The following is a 12,754-nucleotide window of genomic DNA, read 5'->3' on the forward strand; positions in this document are numbered from 1 at the left end:
ATTTCAGAATCTCTCTCCCACGCCTCTTCTGTAATTCTTGCTTATCTGGCCCTTCATATTTGAGTTAGCTCCATCTTCTCCATAATGAAAACAATCAAGCAGCAACATGTCATATCAACTGCTGCCTTTTTCTCCATTTAAATACACCATTTTCACATAAGTAATTCCTGTAATTTAATTTAGGAAATATTAAGAAAAGAAAGAAAGGAATCTGGATTGATGGTCTTAGCGTATATCATAACATCTAATGAAAGTAAATTTTATAATTTCCCCCCTTTTTTCTTTCATTTATTATCAAGACGTACAGAGGATGCTCACACTCTCTTTGGTATAAGTGGCACATATTGTTACTTTCTAATAAAATAGTACCCTAAGAATTAACAAGAGATAACAGAATAGTCCCTGCAGCAAGAAGCAGCCACAGCAGATCTCCCTGCCACTGGCTGCCCTTTGTATTCATAAAGTAGGAATTTTCCCACTGCCCTCCACCTCTTGCTCCTATAGGCCAGTTCATGGACTGGGTCTGCCAAGGCCTGGCCAGCTGGTTTAGACTATACGCTAACACACATTCCTCATAAAGAGAGACACTAAGTTGCCCCAGATCAGAAAAAATGCATGTGTGGTTCTCTCTCTCTCCTCTCAAATCCTTATGCTCAGAAGGGTCAGAGGAGAACCCCTCTCTGCTCACTGGGAAATATTCAACCATAGCCCCAGATTCCTCCATTCATGGGGTTCACACCCCCAACTATTTTCCACTCACACTCCCAGTTCTCTCTCCTACCACCTTTCTTCTCACCGCTCATGGATGAAGAGAACTTTGAGACATAAACAATCATTCCAAATAAAATTACCTCTAGTGAGGGTCCAGCCAGAATCTCCTTTTCGAAAGGCACTCTCCAACAGGATACCCACTGTGTTGTACCAAACAGTACCTGTAAGCCTGTCTATTCACAGAAACAATTATGGCAATCTATAAGAGCAGGATGCAGTAGGGTAGAGTTTTGCTGGCCTAGCTACACAATACCAGGCCTGATGTTATTTCCCTGGCCAATACTTCTACTCATGTAGGTTGCCTTTGAGAACAGCACAGGGAACTGATCTGGAAAATACTTACTGACACAGTAGGAACACATTTTCAGTTTATAAATGATCACACAATGGAAAATACAGTCTAGTAAAGTTTTATTTCAACCCCACAGTTGATGTTTTTCATACTTCTTTGATTGCACAAATGAAAGACTTTCATTTGTATCTATCCTAAAATGCATATATAAAATCAATCAGAAAGCTGAGCTTATTTATTTATTTTTGTAACACTTTATTCTGACTTCTAAGCACCTAAAGTTCTCCTTGGCAGGATTATCTAATCATGGGAAATTTGGGGAGCTCCTTTTTTATTACAGTGTTTGGATTTTTATTTATGAATATATGTTTTACTCAAGGGAAGTGGATTTCCTAAAGGAGTTTTACCAGCTGCCACAGAATACCAGGAAACAACTGACCAAACAGTGCATATAAAAAATGTTAACTGAACAAATTAAAAACAATGCTGTCTAATTAAAAAGAACCACTGGGAAATCCAAACATTTGAAAATTCAATTAAAAAAATCTCTGGCACCCTTCTGACATGGATAAAGTTGGCATTTGCTGCACAGCAGTCTTCTCACCTGTCTCATTGAGATCCCAGGATCCCACGCTGGAAGGATTGTTTTTGTACATAGCAATTTTGTTAATTAAGGTTGAAACACTAACAATAGACCATTGTGTGTATCCAGGCACTTTTTATGAGCAGGTTTTCTTTTTTTCTCTCTCTCTCCTTTTTTTAATTTTTCACACATAAAACAAGGCTTAGAGAACATGAGTATCAACCGAGCATTCCAACATACGTTAAATTTCTTTAATTTGTATCTTTTATTTTGAATCTCGTTCTCCCTTTTCATTTTCAGAACCCACCTCCTCAGTTCCAAAGGATTAGTGCTTCAGTAGCACGTGCCCAGAATGTGGAAACCAAGAGGTGTGAGGTCCAGGGGAGACATGAGACTGAGTACGAGAATGCTCTGGTATCCATCAAGACCCATCTGAAAGAAATAGAAGGTCCTGACATCAAGGAAAGTCTTCAGGAGCAGATCCGCCAGTGGTTCATTGAGTGCCGGTGAGAAGAAAGAAAATACTTGCACTGTAGCAATAGCATTTGCCTTAGAGGGCCTGATTCTGCCAGCATTATTCTGAGTAGCATCTTTAGTTCCAGTTGGACTACTCATAGAGGAAGGACTACTCGGGGTGAGTAAGGATCACAGAATCTGGCAGAGAGATTAAAATTCAGGACACGTTTAAACTCCACTTCAGTTTGTGTCCTAGCTTTGTGTCTACATCTGAATACTTACAAGGTGTGAGGTAATGCTTCCTGTTAGAATGTTTAGGGAATGAGAGGAATCGTCAAGCCTCCCATCAGACAAAGGAAGAGGGATTTGACAAAGTGGATCAAATAACTGGTACTTAGATCCCTTTTCCTGCCACTGGCAGCGTCCAATAGCTAGTGTGAAAATCCCACAAGGAGCCTGATCCTCCAAACACTTAAGCACATATATAATTTTACTTGTGTGCATTCCTATTGACTTCAGCGGAACTTAGCACATGAATAAAGTTAAGCACCTACGTAAGTGTGTGCAAGCTCAGACCACTGATACATATGGACTTCTGAGCAAGTTCAGCTCAGGCAAGTATTCTTTAGTTGATGAAATTCTAGATGTTCAGCTCTAACATGGTATTATTGTTGTAGAATAGCATAATAAGGAAGTACAAATTGCTTGAAAAATACTACTAATCTCCAGTACCAATCTTTGAATCATAGAATCATAGAATATCAGGGTTGGAAGGGACCCCTGAAGGTCATCTAGTCCAACCCCCTGCTCGAAGCAGGACCAATTCCCAGTTAAATCATCCCAGCCAGGGCTTTGTCAAGCCTGACCTTAAAAACCTCTAAGGAAGGAGATTCTACCACCTCCCTAGGTAACGCATTCCAGTGTTTCACCACCCTCTTAGTGAAAAAGTTTTTCCTAATATCCAATCTAAACCTCCCCCACTGCAACTTGAGACCATTACTCCTCGTTCTGTCATCTGCTACCATTGAGAACAGTCTAGAGCCATCCTCTTTGGAACCCCCTTTCAGGTAGTTGAAAGCAGCTATCAAATGCCCCCTCATTCTTCTCTTCTGCAGGCTAAACAATCCCAGTTCCCTCAGCCTCTCCTCATAAGTCATGTGTTCTAGACCCCTAATCATTTTTGTTGCCCTTCGCTGGACTCTCTCCAATTTATCCACATCCTTCTTGTAGTGTGGGGCCCAAAACTGGACACAGTACTCCAGATGAGGCCTCACCAATGTCGAATAGAGGGGAACGATCACGTCCCTCGATCTGCTCGCTATGCCCCTACTTATACATCCAAAAATGCCATTGGCCTTCTTGGCAACAAGGGCACACTGCTGACTCATATCCAGCTTCTCGTCCACTGTCACCCCTAGGTCCTTTTCCGCAGAACTGCTGCCTAGCCATTCGGTCCCTAGTCTGTAGCGGTGCATTGGGTTCTTCCATCCTAAGTGCAGGACCCTGCACTTATCCTTATTGAACCTCATCAGATTTCTTTTGGCCCAATCCTCCAATTTGTCTAGGTCCTTCTGTATCCTATCCCTCCCCTCCAGCGTATCTACCACCCCTCCCAGTTTAGTATCATCCTCAAATTTGCTGAGAGTGCAATCCACACCATCCTCCAGATCATTTATGAAGATATTGAACAAAATCGGCCCCAGGACCGACCCTTGGGGCACTCCACTTGATACCGGCTGCCAACTAGACATGGAGCCGTTGATCACTACCCGTTGAGCCCAACAATCTAGCCAGCTTTCTACCCACCTTATAGTGCATTCATCCAGCCCATACTTCCTTAACTTGCTGACAAGAATACTGTGGGAGACCGTGTCAAAAGCTTTGCTAAAGTCAAGAAACAATACATCCACTGCTTTCCCTTCATCCACAGAACCAGTAATCTCATCATAAAAGGCGATTAGATTAGTCAGGCATGACCTTCCCTTGGTGAATCCATGCTGGCTGTTCCTGATCACTTTCCTCTCATGCAAGTGCATCAGGATTGATTCTTTGAGGACCTGCTCCATGATTTTTCCAGGGACTGAGGTGAGGCTGACTGGCCTGTAGTTCCCAGGATCCTCCTTCTTCCCTTTTTTAAAGATTGGCACTACATTAGCCTTTTTCCAGTCATCCAGGACTTCCCCCGTTCGCCACGAGTTTTCAAAGATAATGGCCAATGGCTCTGCAATCACAGCTGCCAATTCCTTCAGCACTCTCGGATGCAACTCGTCCGGCCCCATGGACTTGTGCACGTCCAGCTTTTCTAAATAGTCCCTAACCACCTCTATCTTCACAGAGGGCTGGCCATCTCTTCCCCATTTTGTGATGCCCAGCGCAGCAGTCTGGGAGCTGACCTTGTTAGTGAAGACAGAGGCAAAAAAAGCATTGAGTACATTAGCTTTTTCCACATCCTCTGTCACTAGGTTGCCTCCCTCATTCAGTAAGGGGCCCACACTTTCCTTGGCTTTCTTCCTTGTTGCCAAGAGATCTGTTAACTAAAAGAAAATTGAGATTCAAATGGCAAATCCAGGGATTTATCAGTCGAGTTTCAACTGCTTTGCACACCTGCTCATGATTACTAATGTATGTTTTGCCGTTTTGACTGTTTGCCCAATTTACATGACAAATGGTAGTTTAACTTCAGGAACTGTGTCATCTACATTCCTGGTCATATTTTGCTTTGTTGGTTGTACCTCCCTACAATGTGCCTTCATGTGGTACTCAACTGTCACAAATACAGGCAGTCCTTGACTTTACAACATTCGAGTTACAACAAACGGCACTTACGACGCTTCTACATTGACACCCTGATTCGACTTACGACTATAGGTTTCGAGCTTATGACGCTCGGTCCTACAATGGAATAGGTCGCAGTACCAAGTTACAATGTTCTGACTTACTACGCTATTGTAAGGAACCAGTTGTGTCATAAGTCCGAGGACTGCCTGTAAACTGATATCACCAGTGAGTCTTCATGTGTTTCTAAGATACAAATTTGCTAAATCCTGCTCTGCTTGTGTCTACGTGCTCCATGACTTCCTTTAGTTTCTGTTTAGTACATAACAGTAAGTGTGCGTATGAATTGTTGAAAGCCTGGAAGTTGTAGATAACTGGTGCCAATGATCATTGCATTATAGTGTTGAGCAGTTTTTCCACTCTTACTTACAATGAGTAGTACCTTTGAGAACAATGGGGCTGCTGGTGGATTACTCACTGAGAGCAAGAATGGCAGGGTCTGACCATAAGAATCTGCAAGAGTGAAGGCAAAAATATTCAGATGATAGTCTTCAAAAAGACAGACCTAAAAAGCTTGAGGTAGAGAGTATGTGGAATATGAGCAGTGAAACTAAATGGAAAACCTGGAATATTTTAAAGGACATTATTGATCTGCAGTACACAGAACATTATCTCAACAAAATAAAGTGATAAGGGCCTGGTCCTAAGCCCATGGAAGCTATGGTGAAATTTTACATTGACTTCAGTGGGCACAGAAGAGGCCCTAAAAGACCTGTGTATGTACCTGCTGAGTTTTAAACATCTGAAAATGAAAGGGAATAACATTAAATATAGGAAAAGAAATTATAGCAGTCATTAAGGGGTCCCAACACTAAACCGGGTTTGAGATGCATAAACACTTAAAATCAGATTCTATAGACACAATGGGTGACATCCTGGCTACACTGAAGCAAATGGGAGATTTGGCATTGATTTCAATGGGGCCAGGACGTCACCCAATATTTTAGTTAATTTGAATCTGGCTCAGTGATACGGGGGTTGTGGTTGTGATTGTGATGCTGACAGACCAGGTGCCACCTCATGCCAAGTCCCCTGGGCCTCACTGAACACTTACAAAGGCATAGATGGAAACCACTCTGGCTTGCCTATATGTTCGTACTGCTGAAATAGATATTAGAGTTATATGAATGTCTTTAGTATTTTGAATTTCTGAAATGCTTGTAGGATGCTGCATGTATTCACCTTACTGATGTCTGTATCCCATGTTATAAGGCAGGGGTGGCCAAACCACAGCTCTTTAACACAACTAGTGTTAAAGTGTGCCTTGCAGAGCCCCCCATATCCCCATCCCATTCTTCACCTACCAGACTGGGGCAGGGGGAGCTCAGGGCTTCTGCTCTCCAGCAGGGTGGTGGGGCTAGGGCCTTCAGCCCTGCCGGAGGCACCTGCCAGGGCTAGGGGCTTCAGCAGAAGTGGGGTGGAAGTGACCCACTCATAGTGTAAATGATTAGCCAATTGAATGCACCATGTGAAGAGTTTTGGTGAAAGAATGTTCTCTAAAACTTCCAGTGAAGAATTTGCATACTAACCACAAAGTGAGTCTTTAGTCAGTGAAATGGATAAATTTTTAAACTGTCCCATTGCAACTGAAAGTACCAGTGATAGTAGGAATTCCTCACAACCTGAGAAGAAAAGTAGTGATAGGTATGACCCTGCTTACTTAAAGTTTGGGTTTTCATTTACTGAGGACCAAAATGATGAACACAGGCTGCAGTGTGTCATCTGCAGTAAACTGTTAGCAAATGAAACCCTAAAACCATCAAAGATATATAGCCATTTGGAGACAAAGCATTCTAGCTATAAAGACAAGCCTCTTGATTTATTTAAACAAAAAAGCAAAGATTTGGAAACATCACAAAAAACACTTGAATGTGTATCTACTGCCTGGGAGCAAGCATTGCATGCCTCTTGCCTTGTTGTATACCCCATTGCGAAATGTAAAAAAGCTCGCACTGTCACTGAGGGGTTAATTTTACCTTCTGCTATTGACATGTGCACTGAAATGTTGGGTGAGTCAGCTGGAAAAAAATTAAAAACAATCCCTATTTCCGATGACACAATACAGAGAAGAATTTGCGATATCTTAGAAGACATCAAACTACAAACAACTGATCATTTTTCAGTAAATGACTGTTTTCTTTTACAATTAGATGAATCTACAGATGTCTCAAACTGTGCTACCTTGGTGGTTTATGTGAGGCATGTATGGGAAAGTGATTTTCAAGAACAGTACTTGTTTAGTGCGGATTTGCCTATTTCTACTACTGCTGCTGATATATTTGTTACACTAGCTAATGACTTGGAGTCGGTGGGATTGAGCTGGTCGAAGTGTGCTGGTATTACAAATGATGGGGCTGCTTCAGTGACCAGTAAGGAAACTTTCAGGAGCTGTTCAAAGAATCCTTTTGAAAGCATCCGATGAAACGTGGGACCACAGTTTCCTGCACAGGGAGGCATGAGCAGCTAAAGACATGTACCTGAGCATCACTAAACTCTTAAAGATGTTGTCAAAACTGTGAATTACATCAAACAAAATGCCAGGAATTCACAATGCTTACAAGTTTTCAGTCAGGAAATGGGCAGTGCACATGTACATCTGCTTTACCATGCTGAGGTTCATTGGCTATCCTGTGGTAAAGTGTTGTCTCATGTATACAAACTTAAAAGTGAGTTGGCAGCTTTTCTTAAAGAAAAAAAGTGTCACCTGGCAGAGCACTTCAGTAACAACACATGGCTTGCTCGAATTGCATATCTGGGAGATGTATTCGATCAGCTGAATGATTTGAATTTGTCTGTACAGGGCAGAGGGCACAATTGCTTTGAGTAGACTGACAGAATTGCTGCATTCAAAAATACCCTCTCCCTGTGGAACAAACATGCTTCAAATGATAGGATGGACATGTTTCGTAACGTGTCTCTAGAAACAAAATAATGGAAATATTCTGCTAGCCCAGAAGCACTGAAGAAAATTATCAGTAATCGTTTAACTAAGATTAGTTAAACACACAAGATTCTGTGATTACTTTCCAGATGAGCAACTGAAGGGAGAAGAATGGGTACAGGATCCATTTGAAGTTGTGTTGGAAAACATGCATCTACCTATGAAGCAAGAATCTCAACTGGTCGAGTTATCTTGTGATCGCAATATACAAAGAAAATATACCGAAATGACCCTTCCCCAATTTTTGTGCAGTGCTCCTGGAGAATAGCCTTCTCTTGCTTTCCATGCTATTGGAGTCATTTTGCCTTTCAGTACAACATATTTGCGCGAAACTGGATTCTCTGCCTTGACTCAACTGAAGAATAAAAGCAGGAACAGACTGGATGTTGAACACAACCTTCAGATTGTGCTGACTACAATTACACCAAACTTTGATAAACTCATCAAAGAGAAGCAAGGTCAAGTTTTTCATAAAGTGGAACCTAGGATTTATTATACTGTTGATAATGTATTCCTCTTGATGTTGATTTCTGCTTTTAACTTTCTGACTGTTGAGCTGCTTTAACTTAGTATCATTGTTGTTGTTGTTGTTACATGTAGTGGATAATAAATATTTTGGGGGCAAAATACTAGTGTGTTTTCTACTTAAGATATTTACTGGGTCAGGTCTGGCCATCAATGTTTATAAATGGGTCCTGGTCCAAAAAGGTTTGAGAATCAGTGCCCTAAAGGACATATAAAGCTTGCATATTATAGTAACTACTTTCATCTTTTTGAACCTAAGACTATATCTCATTTGCATATGTATGTTTACCTGCTTTCACCTTGTAAATAATTCTCTTTTCTTTTTCCCAGTTAATAAACCTTTAGTTAGTTTATTATAGGACTGGCTACAAGCATTTGGTCAGAGATCTAGGGTACACTTGAGCTGGGATGACTGGTCCTTTGGGACTGGGAGTAACCTAAATATTGATGTGATTTTTGGTGTCAAGGACCATCTATCACTAAGTCCAGCTTGCCTGGCTGGGAAGATAGATCGGAGTACCCAAGGGGACTCTCTGTGACTCCATGTTAAGGGGGTTATGCTTGAGAAGTTCACACTTGATACTTGGCTGATGAAATCAAAGTATAGAACACACAACCAGTTTGGGGTTCATGCCCTGTTTCTTGACAGTCTGCCCTGAGGTTGGCACTCACAGTCTTCAGCCACTCCATAATGGCAGTGACATAAGTCACAATGAATTATCTGCCCTCCTTTTTGCTCTCTATGGGAGGCTTCACGTAACTGACCAAAACAAGCTTCCCACAGACATATTCATTTCCATCTAAATAGGTAAGAAGAGAATCTGCAGATTTCTAAACATGGAAGGGTTGTGTAACATGTAGAGCTAAACTGTTGGCATGATGAACCTTCTAATAGTAGAAAAATTTCTGTGTCCTGTTCCTTGCATGCCTCACCGATCAGAGGTTGAACATTTGAAGTGCCAAGATTTACGTTTCTTATTACATGCCAGGATATATTTTTAATCGCCTTAAAATTAAGAAACAAGATAAACTTTTAAATGTTGCTTATAAATTTTCCTTTAACTAAAACTTTTGATTGATTTTATGATCTTCCATTGTCTATTAAAAATCCAATAACTGAAGAAGGTTTACAAAGGTCCTTTTCTTTCTGATAAATTATGTTACATATACTAAAAAAATAAAACCCAAGCTTATTCATTCCTCCCATGCCTTATATTCAATTGGCAAAGGGTGTGACAGCACGTACAATTAGCAGGTGTTGTCTTTCAAGACAGCTGTTATTGTATTATAAATACAATGGGCAGATATTGAATTTCCCCACTTGTAAAAGGCAGTGCTGCTATAAATATTTACCCTCTTTCTTTGCAGAAAAGACCAAGCGTGGCGTCAGTCATTCTTAAATCCAAGACAGTTTTTATGGGGATAGAGGTCCTAATAAACCTTCCCAACAGAATAAAATAAATGCAAAGGTCTGTTTTTTGCTGTAGCCCTGTCCCTGGGGTCTTACTGGAGAATTCTACATTTCTTGTTTTATAACTTCTTTCCTTTTATGATCCTGGCTTTAGCTCTGCTATGCATCATTCTGCTTATCTATTTGTGTGCTTATTTGCCTGAATCTGTACCTCTCTGCCGGGTGAATCATTTACTTGAAAATTTCAAAGCTTCTGTTTTGTCTGGGTCCTGCGAACCACCCTGGAAAATAAGGGTAATTGTTAAAAGCTTAAAATCATTTAAAGAAGTATAGCCACTCACATTAGAGAAATGCAGTGTGCATAATGGTCTCTTATTTATCACAACTGTCCTTACGAATTGTGGAACAAGGATACAAATATTCCAAACTTAATAGCATCTGTAATGAAATCCCTCCCAGTTGTTCCAGGTTTCAGACACTCAACTCCCAGAGAAGCCCCCACACATCACATTGACAATGCAGAGGTTTATGTGGTTATGGAAATTAGCAGTTACATAACTAGGGCTTCGGTTTTATTCAAGATGTAGGAAGCATTTTTCTGCAAATTGAGTCCTTTTGGGGTTTCACATGCATGTGCACCATGAACTAACGGCCACTCTTCTCTCTCCATTGAAAAGTTTGCAAAAAGGTGGGGAGAGCAGAAGCAGCATGAAAAATAGTAAGGAGTCCGGTGGCACCTTAGACACTAACAGATTTATTTCAGCATAAGCTTTCGTGGGTAAAAACCTCACTTCTTCAGATGCATGGAGTGAAAATTACAGATGCAGACATAAATATACTGACACATGAAGAGAAGGGAGACACTCTCCCTTGTAATTTTCACTCCATACATCTGAAGAAGTGAGGTTTTTACCCACGAAAGCTTATGCTCAAATGAATCTCTTAGTCTCTAAGGTGCCACCGGACTCCTTGTTGTTTTTGTGGATAGAAACTAACACGGCTACCCTCTGATACATGAAAAATAGTGTTTCTTATATGCTTTTTATTGCTGGTTTAAACCTAAAACCACAACCCTGAACACAATAGCAGCACTCGCTTGTAGTTCTTCAAAGTAACTACCTCTTAGTGTGTGATAACTGCAAACCCAAGCTACAGTCAGCACTAAACAGTCAAAAGACATGAAAGAGCTCCTGTGTACATTGAATAAAAAAAGTAACACCTTTGTCAAATTTCTTGGGATAATGAATTTAGATTCATTTTGGAAGGAAGTCAAGATGAAAAATCAGAAATCAAGATGAGGTTTTTATTACTTGAGATAGCCTCAAGAGTCACAGGGGAGAGCCTAATATACAGGATTGGCTGTAATATATCTTATGCCCTCTAGCTGTAACAAATTATTTTGTGAATTTCTTGGAGGATTTATATGTCTCGGCTCAGTGCTCCAGGGAACATTTCATCAGTGGCATTGCTGACCTAATAACAGGGGAGCTAAGTATTAGCAACTTTTATGTACATGTTATGTGTTATTCCCACAGATTTGGGGATTGCTTTTCTGGGGGAAGGAGGCAGCCAGGGATAAATGTGCTCTCATAATAGGCTTATACTTTACTGATTAGCTTTGAAAGATCCTCTTTCTCGGCCTGTTGACTTGAGTACTGTCAAAATGAACCATCTGAGCTTCACTGTGAATGAATGAGACTCATTTTAAAGCAGGCGGTTCCTGTGTTTTATTGATTCATTTTAAGCATTCCTGACTGCCAGCTCAGCCTTTGATCAAGAGGGGAGTAGAAAAGAAATAGGAGGTGATCACGTTATATTTTCCTTTTTCATAAGACTGTTTTGTTGGGCTGAGATTAATGCCAAGATGCTTGTTCACAGGACTCCATGGGAAGCAGAGAGGGAGGAACAGAAAAAGGCGGGAAGGAGATGAATGGAGGAAGAGTTTTTTCATACTGAAAGTCAACAGACTAGGGAAAGCATTTATTTGTGTAAGGCTGGGGCTGCCATATTACATTTCACATTCTGTACTCATTACTCTTTCTAAAGGTAATTTTACTGTTTGTGAAGGGTGCTGGATGACAGCTTCAGCAACTGAAGTCCTGCCCACGGGATGGAGATAGCTTTGAGCCGTAGTAATGCTGAGCAGTGGCCCCAGCACTGTACCTCATCCCTGATTTGGAGGAACTGCTTCTCTGGGTCCAAGAGGACATACCCGTTCTTTCAAGCAGTCTGAAAAAAGCCTGACTTCTTGGTACACCACATCTTCAGCCCTGGCTGGAATGCTCTAGCTATGAATAACCCAGGCGATAGGATGATAGTACACAAAAGGCAGAAAGCAACTAATAGCAAAATAGCTTCTCCGATTTTTACTATAAAAAACATAATTAAAAAAAGACAGCTGTTTAACAACAGGCTGCAACCTGGACATCCTGGGGATGTCTTGCCATGAGATAAAGTTGGAGGTCAGCCTGTTCATCGCAGTCATTTCTCTTTACAACTGTCTGGTCACTACTGACCTCCCCTGGTCTGCCATTTAGTATTACTCTTCTATAGGAACCTTTCCTAGCTTGCTTTTCTGATAGCTGGCCCTTTAAATTCAGCAGACACAAGATTTGAATCCTCAAAGAAACCACCGCCTCCCTCTCTTCCATCTTATAAATATTCCCAGTATGTCCTTCCCTCTGATTGAGGAGATGGTGGCACATACTCACAGGTCTTTGGTACCACATGCATGTGCCAGCCCATACAGAACCAAAAATTCAGAGCAAGGCTATTGAAGAAGCCATTGCCATGTCCCCTCAGATCTGTTCAATCATTGCAGGTGATGAGGACACAACTCCCTTAAGTCCCGTCTATCAATTGGCAGAGACACAAAGCTTGTTGTCTGGGCAGCCTGGGATGTTACTACAGGTGTATCAAGACAAATGCAATAGCAGTGCA

The 12,754-nt window shown here is 41.2% G+C and overlaps 1 protein-coding gene across 1 annotated transcript in view; it reads left to right on the top strand.

Moving 5' to 3' along the window:
• Positions 1 to 12,754, top strand: part of DRC11 (dynein regulatory complex subunit 11) — a 147,483-nt gene that overhangs the window by 28,135 nt on the left and 106,594 nt on the right. Inside the window, exon 6 of the mRNA XM_077829482.1 lies at positions 1,947 to 2,152. Coding sequence (XP_077685608.1) covers positions 1,947 to 2,152 — 206 coding nt within the window. The remainder of the gene's footprint in view (positions 1 to 1,946; positions 2,153 to 12,754) is intronic.

The sequence above is a fragment of the Eretmochelys imbricata genome, chromosome 11 (assembly GCF_965152235.1).
Source record: "Eretmochelys imbricata isolate rEreImb1 chromosome 11, rEreImb1.hap1, whole genome shotgun sequence".
In the NCBI taxonomy this organism is placed as follows: Eukaryota; Metazoa; Chordata; order Testudines; family Cheloniidae; genus Eretmochelys; species Eretmochelys imbricata.